This window comes from Oncorhynchus clarkii, chromosome 13, assembly GCF_045791955.1.
Source record: "Oncorhynchus clarkii lewisi isolate Uvic-CL-2024 chromosome 13, UVic_Ocla_1.0, whole genome shotgun sequence".
In the NCBI taxonomy this organism is placed as follows: Eukaryota; Metazoa; Chordata; class Actinopteri; order Salmoniformes; family Salmonidae; genus Oncorhynchus; species Oncorhynchus clarkii.
In genome coordinates, this window is record NC_092159.1 from 25,940,847 (window position 1) to 25,963,712 (window position 22,866).

Below are 22,866 nucleotides of genomic sequence, written 5' to 3' on the forward strand. Positions count from 1 at the left end.
CCCTTCAAACAGTTAACCTCCAGCTGTGTACACTCTCAAATGTATTTTTTTTTGCCATCATTGTAAGCCTGCCACACACACACTATACAAGACACTTATTAAACATAAGAATGAGTGTGTTTTTGTCACAACCTCTTATAGGACCAGGGCACAAATTATAATATAATAATCAATAATTTTGCTCTTTCATTTAGCCATCTTACATTAAAACCTTATTTGTTCATAAAAAATGGTGAATAACTCACCACAGATTGAGAAGGGTGTGCTTGAAAGGATGAACATACCTCTGCAATGCTGTGTTGTATTGGAGAGAGTCTGTCGTAAATCATTTTCCACACATAGTCTGTGCCTGTATTTAGTTTTCATGCTATTGAGGGCCGAGAATCCACTCTCACACAGGTACGTGGTTGCAAAGGGCATCAGTGTCTTAATAGCGCGATTTGCAAAGGCAAAAAACTGAGCGCAGTCCTATCCCGAAATCTGGCAGTGGCTTCTGATTCAATTCAATTTTCACAGAACCGCTTGTTGCAATTTCGATGAAGCTCTCTTGTTCAGATATCGGGAAGTGGACTGGAGGCAGGGCATGAAAGGGATAACGAATCCAGTTGTCCGTTTCGGGAAAGTACCTGCGTAGTTGCGCACCCAGCTCACTCCGGTGCACTATATCACGTTTGACATTGTCCGTCAGCTTGAGTTCATTTGCACACAAAAAAAATCATACCATGATGGAAAGACCTGTGTGTTGTCCTTGTTAATGCAGACAGAAAAGAGCTCCAACTTCTTAAGCATTGCCTCAATTTGGTCCCGCACATTGAATATAGTTGCGAGTCCCTGTAATCCTAGATTCAGATCATTCAGGCGAGGATAAAACAGCACCCAGAAAGGCCAGTCGTGTGAGAAACTCATTATTGTGCAAGCGGTCAGACAAGTAAAGAGAACTTTAAGCTCGTCTCTCAATTCAAAACAACGTGCCAATACTTTGCCCCTTGATAACCAGCTCACTTCTGCATGTTGTAAAAGCGTTACATGGTCGCTGCCCATATCATTGCATAATGCAGAAAATACACGAGTTCAATGGCCTTGCTTTAACAAAGTTAACCATTTTCACTGTAGTGTCCAACAAGTCTTTCAAGCTGTCAGGCATTCCCTTGGCAGCAAGAGCCTGTTGGTGGATGCTGCAGTGTACCCAAGTGGCGTCGGGAGCATGCGAGTTACCACTCCATTATGTCTCCCTGTCATGGCTTTTGCACCATCAGTACAGATACCAACACATCTTGGCCACCAAAGTCCATTTGATGTCACAAAGCTGTCCAGTACTTAAAAAAATATCCTCTCATGTTGTCCTGGTTTGCAGAAGATGTCTTCCTTAATTGACCCCTCCATAAACGTAACGGACATATACCAGGAGCTGTGCCAGGCCCGCCACGTCTGACTCATCCAGCTGTAATGCATATAATTCACTGGCTTGTATGCGAAGCAGTAATTGTTTCAAAACATGTCACTGATGCGTTGTGAAACAGTGTTGTTTTGATGAAGGCATTGTCTGTATAGTTTTTTGGGTCCTTTTCCCCCAGCATTGTCCCAGCCATATCCACGGCAGCAGGAAGAATGAAGTCCTCCACAATAGTATGGGGCTTGCCTGTCCTAGCCACTCGGTAGCTCACCATATAAGACGCTTCTAGCCCCTTCTTATTAATGGTATCTGTTGTTTTTATACATGTCTTACTACTCAAAAGTTGTCATTATTATCGCTCAAACTCCTGTGGCTTATTTTTCAAATTGTCATGTTTTGTTTGAAAAATCGTGCACGACCTGGTCTGGGCCCGTTATTAAGACCTGGCTTCTGGATTGAGGTTAAAAACAGGCCGGTATACACCTCAGCTGACAGGGAGGTGACAGATCCAAACGAACAGTGCTTTTCCCAGTCGGCAGCAGGTCAGTAGCCTTTATTCTCGAATTTGGGAGGGATTGTTTAGGATATTTATTGGTTAAATGTTATAAAGGAGTTGGATTTGATCAATAATAGGTGCTTGAATATTCTGAACAAATACAATGGGTTTCTACCTTGGGTTTTAACCAAAATCGATAGGAAGGAAACAGGTCTGAAATTGACCTGTTGTAAGGTGCACTACCATAAATAAACTAGAGCTTAATAAATCCTGGTTTTGCAAGCCAGAAGGTTATTAAGGAGGGATATAGTACGCATTGGAGAATTAGGACGCTTGTTCCGTACAAATAGGATAGCCATTAATTCAAAAAAACATACCTAAATAAAGTTTGAACCTGAGTAGTCTATCTGTATATGGGAAGTAGTCTGACTATCAAGAAGTAGCAGATAAGATATATATATATATATATAAAACAGGTGAGGATAAATTAGGCTTGGTGAGAAGGCAGGGTAATTCTAGGCGAACAGAATAATTGAACCTGTACGATGCTGAAATAAATTAATATCCAAAAGGAGAGGTTAACTTAGTCTAGAGTAGTGAGATATGAGATATTAACGTTGAAAGTCAAGGAGAATATCCTACGGGTGAAATGTAATGTCCTATCAAAAGTCATCTATAGACGTGGTTCACAGGAAGGAAAATACATACTGATAATCTTTAAAGAGACGCACACATAGTCAGACAGAAAAGGAACTAAAGTAACTAAGTAACGGTAAATTGCAAATTCATAGAAATACACGCACATAGAATTAAAAATTAAATATAGAAAGGCATAGATAAGTGATTGAATACCATAGCTACTAGTAAGGATTAAGAATGGTTGGAAATGCCTCAAAAGAAGTGCCGGAACTAACGGGAGACGAGCGTTATATGGAACAGAGAGACAAGAGAAACATTGATTTCGGTCTAAGATGGAGAAAGATATACGATTTTGATGGCCGTCTAAATGTAGAAAAGCTGGAATCACTTATAAAACAGATACATAAGGAATGTGGAAATACTGTGAAAAATCAGAATAAACGGGGGTTATACACAGCCGGAGTTTGGCTTTCAGAAGCAAAAAAGAGAGTTGGAGGCGCAGAATTAAAAAAAAAAATCTAACAAGAGTCAAGAGGCGCTGCCCTCCGCTCCCGCAGATGAAAAAGTTAACCAATTGGGTGGAGGTGAGGGTAACAAACTGTATCCTTCTCAATTATACCAAGAATACAGAGGTAATCCAGTCGACGAAATAGTGGTTGTAAGAATACGGCTGCAGGAGCTACCTGTGAAATTACCACCCATGTATGTGGGTCCCGCTGAAGCCGAGGGAGGTATAATGGAGTTAGAGAAGGGAATAAAGTCAAGAAAAGTGGATAAGGTGAGTCAAAAGAAAAATATAAAATGTTTTAATTGTAACGAAATTGGACATTTCGCCCGGGAGTGTAACACTCCCTGCAAACGTCGTCAACAAGGTTGTAATTTAACTGAGGGGAAAATCAGAGGCGACAATCGGGTAAAAAAAAAGGAAGGGTCAGATACAAAGAGAGCGAGATTAAGGAGAATCCTAATTGAGGGAAAACTTTGGGTCGTTAAATTAGGGCTATTTTCTGTTGTCCAGAGGCCGGAGTTACAAATTTAAACAGAGAAAATGGGTTGTGGCATTTAGAGGGAAAATGCGTGCATTATAGCTTAGAATTACTTTTCAAAAGTGGCTAAAAGTTCCAAATACATTTTTAAAAAAAAGGAGAAATGTCGTAAAGATAGTCTGAAAAGATGCTACAGCTAGCAACGGAATTGCTAGGCATTCAATGGGGCTATATAGTGCAACGCTTTGGACTATAAAATAGGTAAGAATAGTTTAATCGTAAAAAGTTGTGATTGTTTTCCCGAGTATTGATTTTTGGTTAGGTAACGCCAGTGAATTCGAACAAGAAGTTAACGTATTCTAAAAATACTATCTGTTTTTCATTACGGGGAGCAAGTTAATGTCTTATCTTAAAGGGACAGTGCACGTTTATCACAGTGGTTTGAGTGTATGGCAGTGTATAAAATATTTTGGGACGACAATTTGAAGATAGACTGAATGAGTTACATGAAACATCGAGAGATTTGAAACAAATGATGTGAAAGGATTATCAGAATTATTAGGTTTCGTCGTTGTAGTAAAAGTTTGGGTTAAGGGGATTTCCCTGTTCCCAGAGACAAGGTATTTTAAAGGGGTACACTCACATATGGATTATTATGAGTTTTAATTAGACAAGTGAATAACGTATTGGGAATAGTCAAAGACGAGACAGTTATTTAAATCAAAATGAATTCTAAAAAATAACGAAGAGACAATTACGATTTATGCCTATCGAAATGTTTTATAAAATTAGCGAATTTAGAGATATTGGTTGGTGTTGTAAATTATAATTCAAGATTTGAACAGATGTGATAAATTAGGTTTGGTTTGTCGAACCCTACTGTTGCAAACAACCAACAATTATTTACAATTCATTGAAAGTCGTTACGGATTGGGCCGAGGTTGAGCGCTTGTTGATGACGTCACTCGCAAAGCACTTTTGGTCGCCACGGAAATTATGTTGTGACTGGGGGGGTAACGGAGAAAATTGTTTGTCTTTTAGAAGGAACATGTGTGCATTATTGTTTTGAGTCACTTTTCAGAAGTTGATAAAAATTACAAAATACATTTTTAAAAGTAATTTGAGAGTCGCCAGGATAGTCAGGAAAGATGCTAAAAACTAGCAGCTGATACGCTAGGTGGGCATCATAGACTTATGGCGTTTATTTGGATTGTATTAGGCTATGAGAAAGGGAGACTGGATGTCTGTATCGTAAAACATCGGGATAATGGATTCTGATGGTTGTCGATTCCGGGTTTGATTGTTTATGTAACACCAGTGAATTTGAGCAGTTTCCATTGTGTGGAACCATGTTAGGGTTCTTTAATATGTCTAATGTTGAAAAGCAACCTCTATAGAAAAACATAATTGCATATGTTTCGGGAAATTAGCTAGTTTGAATTTGGTTATTTGAGCTTTTCCCCTGATACGTAGACATCTGTAACAGGGGCAAGTTGTTTTTTTTCTTGAGGATAAAGGGTTCTTTAATATGTCTAATGTAGGATGGAACATGACCATAAAAGGGTGGTATGACCTATTGACCTTATCATGGCTATCTTTTGGGGTCTGATCAGCCCCGGGGGAGAGCCATTTGTATAATGAATTGTGGCCAGTTGGGTTACTAATTTTAAGGTAAATTAGTTATAATGGAGTTTTAGTTTGGGGTTTAGAATTATTGTTTGAATCACTGAAGAGAAAGTGTTTTCAGGATTCTGATTTACAATATTAGCTGTGAAGTTTTTGAATTGGCTATTATGGATTTGATTACAACAGAAAATAGTTTTATTTATTTATTTATTTATTTATATTTATTGAGAATAAATAGGGGCGATAAATTACTGTAGATAAGGTATTCCACACTATGCAACATATATTAAATTCATGTTATTGTCAGATAGAATACTGAGGATCCCTGAAGGAAAGAGCTTGTAAAGTGTAGGAAGGATTTCGATATGGTTAGCATTTGTTTAGGCTCTGGTTAACTATTAGGAGGTTTTTTAAACATTATTACATTTAACAGGAATATAGGACATCTGTGGTGATTTAGGATTATTGTAAGGATTAAGATAGATTGATTAAGGAAATGTAAGGACTTTAGAGATGGCCACTTATAGACATGTTTTTTTTCTAAAATCAATGATTTTAGATAGTCAAACAGTGAGACGCTTAGTGGCATTTTGAGAGATAGGAGAGAAAGGAATTACTGTTTAAATCGGTAAATATATATATATTTAAGAACATATATAAATAGCACAGATACTTCTTAAACCAGATAAGACACTGGACAGAGAATTGATACAGGATTGGGATGAATGGATGCCCAAGGGAGAATTGGACTTACATGATAATGTCAGAAAATAAGGATAATTTACTAATCCTACCTAAGTCATTATTTAGGGTATATAAGGTTGTTACCTGGGCAGAGCCAGGTATCAAAAAGGGGGGTGGGTAAGTTAGTGGCCTATTGGATAAGAAACTAATAATTAAAAAAAATGTTTAGCTAAGAAATAGGCATAGAAGTTAAAGATATAATTAGATAAAACATATGAGAAACTGTTTGTTAACCAAGCCTGTATGTCCAGGATTTTATGCATTACAGGTGAACTACAGGTGAAGTCACTCAATCCAGTCCCTGAGGCTTGTTGGGGGGACCATACCAAGGACTCCTGGTGACAGCTAGCTGAAAGAGCTACCCGGATTCATATCGCACGGCGGGAGGGTAAGACACACTGACACTGTCGAACAATAAACAGTGTTCGAGAGGAGAACTGGAATTAACAGAATTCCGGGGGCCATCTCTCGAATGAAGTAATCCTCCCTGTCCTATCACCCCTGTTTTTGTTCATAGAAGTGAAGGTGTGTCTGGCTCTTGCTAGTGATGTGTTCTCGGGGAGAGGGTGGGGCTTCACATGGAAGCTGTTCGTCTGAGCTGTCTTATCGTGGGTGCCATATTCCTGATACAGCACGTCCTACTTGAGTATGCGGAGAGTGGTAATTTGACCCATGGTTTAGACGATGAGGATTTCGTTCCAAAAACAAGCATAAGAGATTCCTAGATCTGGGTAGACAGGAAGTTAGAGTAGAGGTTGGGAAGGATCTCTCAATGGGGTTTTATGTAGACCAAATGGGGTCTCTAACTACATGGCAGTCTAGGACTCTGAGCCATTATGGCATATATCAGTGCAGGTTCCCATATTGATCGTGGACACAGGTCATAGCTCATTTGGAGAGAGAGGGCTATATGAATCCACTCACCCAGTATGGAAGGAGGTGGAGTATGGTGAAGGTGAGAGTTTTTGATTGTACTCCGGAGAGAGGGATGTAATTGCATAAAGATACGCCTAACCCTTTAAACAGAAATGAAGGAGGTTCTAGGGTTGTGGTATGATGGATATGACCAGGTCTTGGTCGACACCCTAGTACGGTTCTGGGTAGAGGAGTTTAGGCCAGTATGGTAAAGCTGTTCACGAAAGCAGGAATGCCAGATAATGATAGTTGCATTGACTTGCACAATTTATATCCACAGGTTCCTCCCTTTACAGTGACCGGAGGAGATTATTACCGTTTGGCCTGGTACAGTACTCTTGGGAAATGATGTCAGGGCGAGGTTTTACCAGGCAGATTGGACAGAATTATGCTCCCTTGTACATTTGGGAATGCCTTTCACACTCATTCAACACCAAGACATGAAGTTTAGCCAAATGGGAGAAAAGAGCTACTCCATCCGGGTCTCTTGATGACAAAGTATACATTGATAACATTGGGGTTCCACGGGGGGTGCCAGATGAGTTCAAAGCAAGAAATCAGATCCTAGCAGGATTAGAGTTAAGCATTTCCGGGTGGTCTACTCTCAATAAGAACGTGGACTGGATTAATTATATTTATTATAATCAACAGCGCTTTAACAATTATACCAGAGATGCTATTAAAGGTTTTGCAGAACAGACTGAAGCAACCAGTCTGATGGCTTGGCAGAATAGAATTGCATTAGACATGTTATTGGCTGAAAAGGGAGAAGTATGCATGATTATCGGGACCATGTTTGTGCTTACACCCCAAATAACACATCTCCGGACGAATCAGTGCCCGAAGCCTCAGCTGGTTTGACCACCCTGGCTCACGGTTTGGCAGAAAACTCTGGGGTGGATACTTCTCTGACTAATTGTTTTGATAGTATGTTCGGAAAATGGAAAAAATATTATGATCACTGTATTGTGGGCTGCATTCACCTGTGTGACTGTTTTAGTTTTAAGGGGCTGTTGTCTAATTCCCTGTGTATGAGGCCTTATTTCCAGGACTCTGGAGAAATTGATGACAATAGATGGTGAGGTACCAGTGGATTCCAGGTTCTGACCCGTGGAGTGCTGAATGTATGTCTACAGAACAAGTGGACGAATCTGGATCCTTCATTTGCAGGGAATTTATGTTTGAGGAGACCATTTTTGATGTTTAGGGAGGCTAGGTTGTATCCCGTTTCAATAATATACTTTTTTATGAAGATTGTAACGAAAACCCTGATAAGAAGAGTTATGATTCTGATGTAGGCCTGCATTCGCCACATATATGGCGAATGCAAGTATTGGGTTATGTTTAGGTGATGTTTTGATGACAAGAAATATCTCTAATAAAAATAGAAATAGGCTTTTTAATATTACAATATAACTACATGTGTGATTGGATGTATAATATTTAATCAAAGGGTGGATATGTTAAGGGAATTTTTATCAATGACTAATTAAGTATACATTTAAATCAGGACTGACTAATCAGAATACTAGTATGTTACTATATATGTACTAATCCGAATACTATTATGTTACTGTATATGTACTAATCCGAATACTATCCTATATATGTATGAGTTTTCTTTCTTGATCCCCAGTACTGAAAATAATGTGTGAACGTGGGCAAAAGTTAGAACAATGACTGTCTGTTCCTTGGTACAAATCTTCAGACTGCTATTTGAATGCTTATCTACTCGAGAAGGCCTTGAGTCATAAATTATATTAAATTGGTAGGGAGGCGGATGTGGGAAGGCTGGAGAGACAGCCTTTGTACTGGAACGGAGATGGCACGGATTGGGGCTGGAACTAAGGATGTCATTTTCAGTTTATAACCTGTGGTAAACCTGTATTGTGGGAGTAGTCTCTTGAATAAACTCTGCTGTCTGATTTTATGACTGGGCTCTGTCTATCATTATATAATTACAAATCCTTATGAATTGACAGTGTTTAATTTTAATTGGGTATTAAAACATAGAGCTATTTAATTCCTTTAACAGTCTGTCTCCTGGTAGCGCCTCCATGCTCTGGACACTACGCTGACAGACACAGCAAACCTTCTTGCCACATCTCACAGTGATGTGCCATCCTGGATGAGCTGCATTACCTGAGCCAGTTGTGTGGGTTGTAGACTCTGTCTCATGCTACCACTAGAGTGAAAGCACCGCCAGCATTCAAAAGTGACCAAAACATCAGCCAGGAAGCATAGGGACTGAGAAGTGGTCTGTGGTCCCACCTGCAGAACCACTCCTTTATTGGGGGTGTCTTGCTAAATGCCTATAATTTCCAACTGTTGTCTATTCCATTTGCACAACAGCATGTGACATTTATTTTCAATCAGTGTTGCTTCCTAAGTGGACAGTTTGATTTCACAGAAGTGTGATTGACTTGGAGTTACATTGTGTTGTTTAAGTGTTCCCTTTATTTTTTTGAGCAGTGTATATTTTTAAATATTGTTTGGGGCGTACCCCCAACGGCATTGCGCGTACCCTAGTTTCGGAAATCTGATTCAAACCATATGTTTTCAATTGGGTTCGATGTGTGCTTGGGGTTATTGTCTTGCTTGAAGATACACTCCCAAGTATGAGCCTCCTGGCAGAGGCAAGGTTTTGGGTAAAATGTCCTGGTACAGTTCATGATGCCGTAGACCTTAAACAAGGGCCTCCGGACCAGTGGTAGCAGAATAGCCCCATAACATCAAAATGCACCACCATATTTTCCGCAGGTATGGCATATACTTCTGTTTTTCAACGCCAAACCCACAACTGGTGTGTGTGGCCAAAGAGCTCTATTTTCATACCATCTGACCATAGCACCGGTTGCAATCAAATCTTATGTCACATGCGCCGAATACAACAGGGGTAGACCTTACCGTGCAATGCTTACCAACAATGCAGTTCAAGAATAGTTAAGAAAAGATTTACTAAAGTAAAAGTAGCACAAAATAATAACGAGGCTATATACAGGGGGTACCGGTACCGAGTCAATGTGCTGGGGTACAGGTTAGTCGAGGTAATTTGTACATGTAGGTAGGGTTAAAGTGACTATGCATAGATAAACGGTGAGTAGCAGCAATGTAAATAGTCTGGGTGGGCATTTGATTAATTGTTCAGCAGGCTTATGGCTTGGGGGTAGAAGCTGTTAAGGAGCCTTTTGGATCTAGACTTGGCGCTCCAGTACCGCTGGCCCTGCGGTAGCAGAGAGACCAGTCTATGACTTGGGTAACTGGAGTCTTTGACAATTTTTTGTGCCTTCATCTGACACTGCCTAGTATATATGTCCTGGATGGCAGGAAGCTTGGCCCTTGTGATGTACTGGGCTGTACACACTACTCTCTGTAGCGCCTTACGGTCGGATGCCCAGCAGTTGCCATACCAGGCTGTGATGCAACGGGTCAGGATGCTCTCACTGGTCCAAATACCAATGCTGTTTATCAAACTCCAGGCGGTGCTATGGTCAGATGACATGAAAATATAGCTCTTTGACCACGCACACCAGTAGTGGGTTTGGCATTTGAGTCCAATATGTTAATATTTTGAATTCCACTTCTGACAAACAGCATTACCTTCAGATGTAAATACTGTATAAACAGTATACATACAGTTCATCATCAGACAAAGTGGAGATTTATATCATTGCATTTATTTTAAGAACATGAAGCATGGTAAGACAGGAACACAAGACACAAAATAATAAATGTAATGTAGAACTGTATGCATTTGCTATTAATGGGTGAGAAACTAATTCTGTCATACAGCATGCATATCAGTCACTTAAAACACACAGTGTTGTAGCCTTTCTCAATCACTGTCTGGCTTACACTGAATCTGTGTCGTTTCGTATCAGTGAAAAAGTGACGTCTGACATGTCATTGAGTGGACATCTCTCGGGAACCAGTCACCTATCTACTTTAGTCGTTCGCCAATACCTTCATTGGGGAACTTACCCCATACTATAATTTTTTTTATGCAATGGCTGCCGATGTTTTTTTTCTACGACTTGTCTTTAGTTGATGGCTGGCCGATCTTCGAGAGGTCCCCAAAAGACACATTCGCAGAGCCTCTTCTAGCTGGTTTCGCCTGCCAAGAACAAAACAGCATTCAACATCTTCACCATTGCCATTTACATTATTTTTCTGCAAATGTCATTTGCGAAGATCACACACCTGTGAGTCATGAGGCTTCCAACCAATCATGTAGAGGATCTCAAATGTTGCAGGAACAGACCCATTCTCACTCCCATACATCTCTGAGGGAAATCAAATCAAATAGAGTATCAGCATCTAAAGCAGGGGACAGACTGGGTTTACAACTGGCACTGGAGAGCTGCTGATTGTGCATGGTTTTGTTCCAAGCCTGCGCTAAACACACCCGATTCATCTGCTCGAGATGTGTTGAATCAGGTGTGTTTGTGCTGGGCTGGAGCAAACACTACACCCAGTAGCTTTCCAGGACCAGAGTTGGTGATCACTTCTCTAAAGCAGAAGTGTGATAACAGTTACTTCTACTTAGGGATGGATAGAAATGTACAGAATGGGTACCTAGAGGAAAATGGGGGAGGGTCATGCTTTTTCAATTTCAGTCAAGGGGAGGGTTTATTTTTTTTTTTTGTTTTTTACTAGTCCAGGGGAGGGTAATGTAATTGATGAAATGTCAATATTTCTCAGGGTTTTAGAATCAGTGGAGTATTAGGCTATATATCAATGTGTGCCCGATGCCACCCCTCATCTCTGATTCTCTGCTGGGTGCGCAATATCAAGTGCGCCTACAGGCTATTTAGTACGGTATCAATCAAATAATCCATAGCCTATAGGCTACGAAGAGCATTCTCGAAAAGCACAGAAACAGAGAGCTGCTGGGAAGGTGTATATAAAAGGAGAACCGGAGTTCAACTGATAATTCTATAATTGACTTTATTAAAAATAAAATGTTTCTTGCCCATAATGTAGGCCTATTTATCAGAGTTATCGCCCTCACAATAAGCCAGGTACGAGTAACCTACATCGTGGTGCTGAAATTTGAAGCAGCAGCCGGGGTACTATTAATCGGAAATGGACAGCTCAAGGTGATGAAAATAGGCAAATTCGAGTAGGCGCAATTCATTTCAACGTCTTCATTTTATTTACACTTCACTAACAGGGCTTTGTGTTGGAGCCTATTTATTCCTATTTAAGAAATAATTGGGAGGCCTACCTGTGATGGACAAAATTAGGATATTGGCTGCTATTACTAGATTTGTTGGTCAATTCCTCCACCCATCCGTGTCAGTGAAGGGGTGTTAAGTTAAAACAACGACTCGAATTGAGGTATGAGAAGGTATGACATACTTGTTATTAAAGTAAATGGAAAAAATCATAGGCTTTTTACCTTGTTAGATTAAGATTTTGAAGAAAATAACCCAATCTATAAACAGGGTTTTGGCATTACATACAGTGGGGCAAAAAAGTATTTAGTCAGCCACCAATTGTGCAAGTCCTCCCACTTAAAAAGATGAGGCCTGTAATTTTCATCATAGGTACAATTCAACTATGACAGACAAAATGAGAAAAAAAAAATCCAGAAAATCACATTGTAGGATTTTTTATGAATTTATTTGAAAATGATGGTGAAAATAAGTATTTGGTCACCTACAAACAAGCAAGATTTCTGGCTCTCACAGACCTGTAACTTCTTCTTTAAGAGGCTCCTCTGTCCTCCACTCGTTACCTGTATTAATGGCACCTGTTTGAACTTGTTATCAGTGTAAAACACACCTGTCCACAACCTCAAACAGTCACACTCCAAACTCCACTATGGCCAAGACCAAAGAGCTGTCAAAGGACACCAGAAACAAAATTGTAGACCTGCACCAGGCTGGGAAGACTGAATCTGCAATAGGTAAGCAGCTTGGTTTGAAGAAATCAACTGTGGGAGCAATTATTAGGAAATGGAAGACATACAAGACCACTGATAATCTCCCTCGATCTGGGGCTCCACGCAAGATCTCACCCCATGGGGTCAAAATGATCACAAGAACGGTGAGCAAAAATCCCAGAACCACACGGGGGGACCTAGTGAATGACCTGCAGAGAGCTGGGACCAAAGTAACAAAGCCTACCATCAGTAACACACTACGCCGCCAGGGACTCAAATCCTGCAGTGCCAGACGTGTCCTCCTGCTTAAGCCAGTACATGTCCAGGCCCGTCTGAAGTTTGCTAGAGAGCATTTGGATGATCCAGAAGAAGATTGGGAGAATGTCAGATGAAACCAAAATATAACTTTTTGGTAAAAACTCAACTCGTCGTGTTTGGAGGACAAAGAATGCTGAGTTGCATCCAAAGAACACCATACCTACTGTGAAGCATGGGGGTGGAAACATCATGCTTTGGGGCTGTTTTTCTGCAAAGGGACCAGCACGACTGATCCGTGTAAAGGAAAGAATGAATGGAGCCATGTATCATGAGATTTTGAGTGAAAACCTCCTTCCATCAGCAAGGGCATTGAAGATGAAACGTGGCTGGGTCTTTCAGCATGACAATGATCCCAAACACACCGCCCGGGGAATGAAGGAGTGGCTTCGTAAGAAGCATTTCAAGGTCCTGGAGTGGCCTAGCCAGTCTCCAGATCTCAAGCCCATAGAACATCTTTGGAGGGAGTTGAAAGTCCGTGTTGCCCAGCAACAGCCCCAAAACATCACTGCTCTAGAGGAGATCTGCATGGAGGAATGGAGCAAAATACCAGCAGCAACAGTGTGTGAAAACCTTGTGAAGACTTACAGAAAACGTTTGACCTCTGTCATTGCCAACAAAGGGTATATAACAGTATAACAGTATTGAGATAAACTTTTGTCATTGACCAAATACTTATTTACCACCATAATTTTTTTTCTCATTTTGTCTGTCATAGTTGAAGTGTACCTATGATGAAAATTACAGGCCTCATCTTTTTAAGTGGGAGTACTTGCACAATTGGTGGCTGACTAAATACTTTTTTGCCCCACTGTATACACACACACACAGTTGAAGTTGGAAGTTTACATACACTTAGGTTGGAGTCAAAAATGGTTTTTCAACCACTCCACACATTTCTTGTTAACAAACTATAGTCTTGGCAAGTCGGTTTGGACATCTATACTTTGTGCATGACACAAGTAATTTTTCCAACAATTGTTTACAGACAGATTTCACTGTATCACAATTCCAGTGGGTCAGTAGTTTACATACACTAAGTTGACTGTGCCTTTAAACAGCTTAGAAAATTCCCAGAATGTATGTCATGGCTTTAGAAGCTTCTGATAAGCTAATTGACATAATTTGAGTCAATTGCAGGTGTACCTGTGGATGTATTTCAAGGCCTACCTTCAAACTCAGTGCCTCTTTGCTTAAAATAATGGGAAAATCAAAAGAAATCAGCCTAGACCATCCTTGGAAGCAGTTTCCAAACGCCTGAAGGTACCACGTTCATCTGTACAAACAGTACGCAAGTATAGACACCATGGGACCACGCAGCCGTCATTCCGCTCAGGAAGGAGACACGTTCTGTCTCCTAGAGATGAACGTACCTTGGTGCGAAAAGTGCAAATCAATCCCAGAACAGCAAATGACCTTGTGAAGATGCTGGAGAAAACAGGTACAAAAGTATCTATATCCACAGTAAAACGAGTCCTATATTGACATAACCCGAAAGGCAGCTCAGCAAGGAAGAAGACGCCATAAAAAAGCCAGAATACAGTTTGCAACTGCATATGGGGACAAATATTGTACTTTTTTGGAGAAATGTCCTCTGGTCTGATGGAACAAACTGACTGGTGCACTTCACAAAATAGATGGCATCATGAGGAGGAATATTATGTGGATATATTGAAGCAACATCTCAAGACATCAGTCAGGAAGTTAAAAGCTTGGTCGCAAATGGGTCTTCCAAATGGACAATGACCCCAAAGTTGTGGCAAAATGGCTTAAGGACAACAAAGTCAAGGTATTGGAGTAGTCATCACAAAGCCCTGACCTCAATCCTATAGAACATTTGTGGGCTGAAAAAGCGTGTGCGAGCAAGGAGGCCTACAAACACCAGCTCTGTCAGGAGGAATGGGCCAAAATTCACCCAACTTATTGTGGGAAGCTTGTGGAAGGCTACTTGAACCAAGTTAAACAATGTAAAAGCAAAGCTACCAAATACTAATTGAGTGTATGTAAACGTTTGACGTACTGGGAATGCGATGAAAGAAATAAAAGCTGAAATAAATCATTCTACTATTTCTCTGACATTTCACATTCTTAAAATAAAGTGGTGATCCTAACTGACCTAAGACAGGGAATTTTTACAAGGATTAAATGTCAGGAATTGTGAAAAACTGAGTTTAAATGTATTTGGCTAGATTTGGCTAGATGTTGGAACATTGCTGTGAGGATTTGCTTCCATTCAGCCACAAGCGCATTACCGAGATCGGGCACTGATGTTGGGCGATCCTGGCTTAGAGTTGGTGTTCCAATTCATCCCAAAGGTGGTTGAGTTCAAGCCGATATATCACTTCTGTATGGACCTTGCTTTGTGCATGGGCGCATTATCATGCTGAAACAAGAAAGGACCTTCCCCAAACTGTTGCCACAAATTTGGAAAGACAGAATTGTCTAGAATGTCACTGTATGCTGTAACGTTCAGATTTCCCTTCACTGTAACTAAGGGGCCTAGCCCGAACCATGAAAAACAGCCAGACCAGTATTCCTCCTCCACCAAACTTTACAGTTGGCACTATGCATTCAGGCAGGTAGCTTTTTCCTGGCATCCGCCAAACCCAGATTCGTCCGTCGAACTGCCAGATGGTGAAGCGTGATTCATCACTACAGAGAACGCATTTCAACTGTTCCAGAATCCAATTCGCTGTGAGCACTTATGCACTCTGGGGTCCCATTGAGCTTGTGTCCTATCACTTTGCGGCAGAGCCGCTGTTGCTTCTAGACGTTTCCACTTCACAATATCAGCACTTACAGTTGTCGGGGACAGCTCTAGCAGGGTAGAAATGTGACGAACTGACTTGTTGGAAAGGTGGCATCCTATGACGTTGAAAGTCATATAGCTCTTAAGGAAGGGCCATTCTACTGCCAATATTTGTCTATGGCGATTGCATGGCTGTGTGCTCGATTTGATACACCTGTCAGCAACGGGTGTGGCTGAAAAAGCGTAATGCACTAATTTAAGGGGTGTCCACATACTTTTGGTCATGTAGTGTGTGATATATATAAAATCAGTGCATTTGGGAAGTATTCCGAAACCTTCCCTTTTCCATATTGTTTCATTACAGCCTTGTTCTAAAATGTTTTTTTTTTTAATTGTTTTTTTTAACTCCAATCTACACACAATACCCCATAATGACAAAGTGAAAACAGGATTTTATACATTTTTGTACATTATACATAAAGTGAAATTCCTTATTTACATAAGTATTCAGACCCTTTGCTATGACTCAAAATTGAGCTCAGGTGCATCCTGTGTTCATTGATTATCCTTTAAATGTTTGTACAACTTGGAGTCCACCTGTGGTAAATTCAATTGATTTGGAAAGGCACACACCTGTCTATATAAGGTCCTACAGTTGACAGTGCATGTCAGAGCAAAAACAAAGCTATGAGGTTGAAGGAATTGTCCGTAGAGCTCCGAGACAGGATTGTGCCGAGGCACAGATCTGGAGAAGGGAACCAAAACATTTCTGCAGCATTGAAGGTCCAAGAACACATTGGCCTCCATCATTCTTAAATGGAAGAAGTTTGGAACCACCAAGACTTTTCCTGGAGCTGGCTGGCCGGCCGGCCAAACTGAGCAAGAACCTGACGGACGCTAAGGTGACCAAGAACCCGATGGTCACTTCGACAGAGCTCGAGTTCCTCTGTGGAGATGGGAGAACCTTCCAGAAGGATAATCATCTTTGCAGCACTCCACCAATCAGGCCTTTATAGTAGAGTGGCCAGAAGGAAGCTACTCCTCAGTAAAAGGCACATGACAGTCCACTTGGAGTTTGCCTAAAGGCACCAAAAGACTCTCAAACCATGAGAAACAAGATTCTCTGGTCTGATAAAACCAAGATTGAACTCTTTGGCCTGAATGTCAAGCATGGTGTCTGGAGGAAACCTGGCACCATGCCTACGGTGAAGCATGGTAGTGACAGCATCATGCTGTGGGGATGTTTTTCAGTGGCAGGGACTGGGAGTCTAGTCAGGATCGAGGGAAAGATGAACAGCCCCCGAGTGGCGCAGTGGTCTAAGGCACAGCATCGCAGTGCTTGTGGCATCATTACAGACCCGGGTTCGATCCCAGGCTGTGTCACAACCGGCCATAGGGTGGCGCACAATTGGCCCAGCGGCGCACCCTGTAGGCCGTCTCGTTGTTTTTGGTAATCAAGCCTACCACTGTAGTGTCATCTGCAAACTTGATGATTGAGTTGGAGGCGTGCATGGCCACGCTGTCATGGGTGAACAGGGAGTACAGGAGAGGGCTGAGAACGCACCCTTGTGGGGCCCCAATATTGAGGATCAGCGGGGTGGAGATGTTTCCTACCTTCACCACCTGGGGGCGGCCCGTCAAAGTCCAGGACCCAGTTACACAGGGTGGGGTCGAGACCCAGGATCTTGAGCTTAATGACGAGTTGAGGGTGGTATGGTGTCAAATGCTGAGCTGTAATCGATGAACAGCATTCTTACATAGGTATTCCTCTTGTCCAGATGGATTAGGGCAGTGTGATTGTGTCGTCTGTGGACTTATTGGGGCGTTAAGCAAATTGGAGTGGGTCTAGCGTGTCAGGTAGGGTGGAGGTGATATGATCCTTGACTAGTTTCTCAAAGCACTTCATGATGACGGAAGTGAGTGCTACGGGGCGATAGTCGTTTAGCTCAATTACCTTGGGTTTCTTGGGAACAGGAACAATGGTGGCCCTCTTGAAGCATGTGGGAACAGCAGACTGGGATAAGGATTGATTGAATATGTCCATAAACACACCAGCCAGCTGGTCTGCGCATGCTCTGAGGATGCAATTAGGGATGCCGTCTGGGCCTGCAGCCTTGTGAGGGTTAACACGTTTAAACGTTTTACTCACGTTGGCCGCGGTGAAGGAGAGCCCGCAGGATCTGGTAGCGGGCTGTGTCAGTGGCACTGTATTGTCCTCAAAGCGAGCAAAGAAGTTGTTTAATGTGTCTGGGAGCAAGACGTCCATGTCCGCGAAGGGGCTAGTTTTCTTTTTGTAATCCGTGATTGACTGTAGACACTGCCACATACGTCTCGTGTCTGAGCCGTTGAATTGCGAATCTACTTTGTCTCTATACTGACGCTTGTTTGATTGCCTTGCGGAGGGAATAGCTACACTGTTTGTATTCGGTCATGTTTCCGGTCGCCTTGTCATGATTAAAAGCAGTGGTTCGCGCTTTCAGTTTTGCGCGAATGCTGCCATCAATCCACGGTTTCTGGTTGGGGAAGGTTTTAATAGTCACCGTGGGTACATCTCCGATGCACTTGCTCAAACTCGCTCACTGAATCAGCGTATACAGTCGTGGCCAAAAGTTTTGAGAATGACAAATGAATTTTCACAAAGTCTGCTGCCTCAGTTTGTATGATGGCAGTTTGCATATACTCCAGAATGTCATAAAGAGTGATCAGATGAATTGCAAAGTCCCTCTTTGCCATGCAAATGAACTGAATCCCTAAAAAACATTTCCACTGCATTTCAGCCCTGCCACAAAAGGACCAGCTGACATGTCAGTGATTCTCTTGTTAACACAGGTGTGAATGTTGATGAGGACAAGGCTGGAGATCACTCTGTCATGCTGATTGAGTTAAGAATAACAGACTGGAAACTTCAAAAGGAGGGTGGTGCTTGGAATCATTGTTCTTCCTCTGTCAAACATGGTTACCTGCAAGGAAACACGTGCTGTCATTGCTTTGCACAAAAATGACTTCACAGGCAAGGATATTGCTGCCAGTAAGATTGCACCTAAATCAACCATTTATCGGATCATCAAGAACTTCAAGGAGAGCGGTTCAAATGTTGTGAAAAAGGCTTCAGGGCGCCCCAAGAAAGTCCAGCAAGCGCCAGGACCGTCTCCTAAAGTTGCTTCAGCTGCGGGATCTGGGCACCACCAGTACAGAGCTTGCTCAGGAATGGCAGCAGGCAGGTGTGAGTGCATCTGCACGCACATTGAGGCGAAGTATTTTGGAGGATGGCCTGGTGTCAAGAAGGGCAGCAAAGAAGCCACTTCTCTTCAGGAAAAACATCATGGACAGACTGATATTCTGCGAAAGGTACAGGGATTGGACTGCTGAGGACTGGGGTAAAGTCATTTTCTCTGATGAATCCTCTTTCCGATTGTTTGGGGCATCCGGAAAAAAAGCTTGTCCAGAGAAGACAAGGTGAGCGCTAACATCAGTCCTGTGTCATGCTAACAGTAAAGCATCCTGAGACCATTCATGTGTGGGGTTGCTTCTCAGCCAAGGGAGTGGGCTCACTCACAATTTTGCCTAAGAACATTGCCATGAATAAAGAATGGTACCAACACATCCTCCGAGAGCAACTTCTCCCAACCATTCAGGAACAGTTTGGTGACGAACAATGCCTTTTCCAGCATGATGGAGCACCTTGCCATAAGGCAAAAGTGATAACTAAGTGGCTCGGGGAACAAAACATCAATATTTTGGGTCCATTGCCAGGAAACTCCCCAGACCTTAATCCCATTGAGAACTTGTGGTCAATTTTCAAGAGGCGGGTGGACAAATAAAAACCCATAAATTCCCATTCTTGATTATGCAAGAATGGGCTGCCGACAGTCAGGATGTGGCCCAGAAGTTAATTGACAGCATGCCAAGGCGGATTGCAGAGGTCTTGAAAAAGAAGGGTCAACACTGCAAATATAGACTCTTTGCATCAACTTCATGTAATTGTCAATAAAAGCCTTTGACACTTATGAAATTCTTGTAACTATACTTCAGTATTCCATAGTAACATCTGACAAAAATATCTAAAGATACTGAAGCAGCAAACATTGTGGAAATTAATATTTGTGTCATTCTTAAAACTTTTGGCCACAACTGTACATCAATACTGTTGCCTGAGGCTATCCGGAACATATCCCAGTCCACGTGATCGAAGCAATCTTGAAGCGTGGAATCCGATTGGTTGGACCAGTGTTGAACAGACCTAAGCACGGGCGTTTCTTGTTTTAGTTTCTGTCTATAGGCTGGGAGCAACAAAATGGAATCATGGTCAGATTTGCCGAAAGGAGGGCGAGGGAGGGCTTTGTATGCATTGCGGAAGTTAGAGTAGCAATGATCCAGAATGCTCCCAGTCCGGAACAGTATGTATGGATGATAATAATAGTATAAGACGGTTTCATTTCAAGTATGTATTTATCTACCATGTAGCTCACCTTGGTAGATTGCAGCTGCAGCTAAAATGGTGTCTCTGTGCAACATGGACTTCCTGTTCCAAGCGCAGTTGCTCTCCCCCATACCTGGAGAGTTGAGACAACGGTGAAAACTCAGCATTCAGGCACTAAATATTATTCAACTGCCTGTCCTAGGAGCCTATTCCTATGAGAAGATGAATAGAAACAATTAAACTATAAAAACTCAGTATGAACAAAAAGCACAGATCTACAACAGTATAACTGCGGTATACAGTAGGCCTACCTTGCAGGTCACTCATGACCTCAAGTATTCCAGGATAGTGCACTTGAATTTCATCAATGTCCTACAGAAAACAAAATGTAATATAAATCGCTTGCCTCAAACACAAATATTGCGGCATCATTATAATTTCTAGCTAATCGCTAGATTCACAGCCAGAACCACAGAATTAAATAGAACACTCATATTAGACTATATTGTAAATCTATGGCCATGGACACCCAAGGCCTCACCACTGTGAGCATACTGAAGCCTGCCTGGCCCAGCAAGTTGCCCAGGTCTGTGACGGCCGTGTAGGGAGACACGTGGGGGGAGAACCCCCCTTCCCGCTCGAGCTCAGCCAGCTGCAGGGAGCAGCGCAGCTCATACAAGGTCTCCCCGCCCACCATGGCCCCAATGAACACCCCATCTGGCTTCAGGACCTGGTTGATCTTTGGGAAGGGAGAGGGATTATAATGACAGCACAGTGATACAGACGGAAGAACCAGGATTGTTGTAATCCTGAATCCTATGTGTAATTGTGATGTTATAAGAAGGTAACGTATTTGGAAAAACAGCCGGCAAAAGGCAATAGACAAAGTACAGATGTAAAAAAGAATAATATGAGTCTGTCAGTTACCTGTCTCAAGGCTCCAGGGAGATCATTGATCCAGTGTAGGCTAAACAGGAGAAACATACAGTACTAGATCATTTTGTGTTGCAAGCAAGCCATACTAAACCCTGGGGAATATGACTCGGAGGGCTCAAATTTAATATTATGTCAGATTCATCTACAGGGCCAAATCACCTCAAGCTGCTGACCACCAGATCAAATGTGTTTTCTTTAAAGGGCAGAAACTCTTCATCGGCCATGACACAGTGGGTAGGGATCTCACTTTGTCTTGTGTTTCTCTGAGGAGCGAGAAGAGCGTTAGATCATCCAGAAAAAAAAACAGAAGTCCCTCCATAACATGCCTCTGATTTTACAGAATATTCCATCAATCTATTGATCTATAGTTAGTGGTCTCTGCTCATAAACACAATCATTCCACTTAGACTATGGGTGTTCTAACAGAATTACATATTATAAATTCCTATTAGTAATTTAATTGGATATAACTCACCAAAGACTTTTCTGAGATATCAGTTAAGAAGAGCTGCTCAACTACTTCCTGAAAGTGGAAGCACAATTCAATATTCAGAAAGCCATACATCTTGTGAGTTGATGTTTTCCCTACCTTAAAGGGGCAATCTACATCCATTTTGGACTTATAAATGTATGTTATGTACCCATTGATTCTTGACAAATATAGCATAAGCTTTGTTCTGTTGTACCCCATCAGAACCCAAAACATTTAAAAGCTTATTTTACTATAATGTTTGTCAACAAAGTAAATGTAAACAAACATGATATAGCCTTAAAACATGGTTAAAACTATAATTTTGATATCATGGATATATTGCATAGCTCTGTCTATGAATTTGAGAGTGGTTAAATTTCTACAGCCTCCAACTTTCTACCGAAACGTGTGGGGAATGCTGTTATTGTTTAAAATGCTCCCCGCCTGTTTATGAACAACCATTGAAGGCTACCTTGTGCAAATGCTCAGCAATGTGACTTTTCCCACAGCCAATGTCCAATGCCAAAGGAAATGTCCTGTGAAAATAAGTCCAAAATGTCAGCAAAATGCACACCCTCACATGCACAAATATAAACTTTAATTTCAACAACAGTGCCATGAATGTGACAATTATCATACACTATGTCTATGCATCACAACTTCTGTTGCCTTACCTTGCAATGTCATAGACCCTGTCTGCAACTCTGCTTCCAACCTGCAAATGAATATGAACAGTACCAGAACACATACATTTCCTTGGATAAAAGAGAGCTAGGATAAGACTAAATATGTCATACAAATACAGCTACAGTATACCTCATCTCTCAGATAGTCATATTTGTCACTGTCTTGTAGCGATGCAGCCCATTTCTTCTGTCTCCTCTTCATAGTCCTGTCAAATACATTCATTGTACCTCCAGCCCTGCCTGACAACTGCCTCTGAATTTCAGTCCATTGAGAACACCGAATTTTAGAAGACAACTCTCTCACCGGTAGAAACATTGAATGAGCTGTCATGACATTTCTTTGCGAATGAGCTGGATCATGTTGTTGAGGGACCAGCAATCTAACGCTGCCTTTTTTCAAGACTCTCCGGCAGACACAACTACCATTGAGAAAACGACTACCTATTGCATTGTTCATTTTTACAAATTGTTAACCGACTATCGCGCTAATATGTTGCAAACCATTGCATAACAAATAAATGTTTGGTGTGTTCTTCCAGTCATCCACATTGAATGACCTCGACACAGTGGACAAACATAAAACATGGAACTGTTTTTTCCTC

The 22,866-nt window shown here is 41.6% G+C and overlaps 1 protein-coding gene across 1 annotated transcript; it reads right to left on the bottom strand.

Moving 5' to 3' along the window:
- Positions 1–10,454: 10,454 nt before the first annotated feature.
- LOC139423864 (arginine-hydroxylase NDUFAF5, mitochondrial-like) lies at positions 10,455–22,836 on the bottom strand. Its single transcript, XM_071175507.1, has 11 exons — positions 22,395–22,836; positions 22,253–22,293; positions 22,051–22,114; positions 21,582–21,629; positions 21,266–21,369; positions 21,098–21,137; positions 20,712–20,909; positions 20,482–20,542; positions 20,220–20,303; positions 11,000–11,082; positions 10,455–10,913 (listed from the first exon to the last, which is right to left on the bottom strand). Exons 1-11 carry the CDS (start codon positions 22,719–22,721, stop codon positions 10,827–10,829), a joined length of 1,137 nt encoding a protein of 378 aa, XP_071031608.1. The 5' UTR covers positions 22,722–22,836; the 3' UTR covers positions 10,455–10,826.
- Positions 22,837–22,866: the final 30 nt, after the last annotated feature.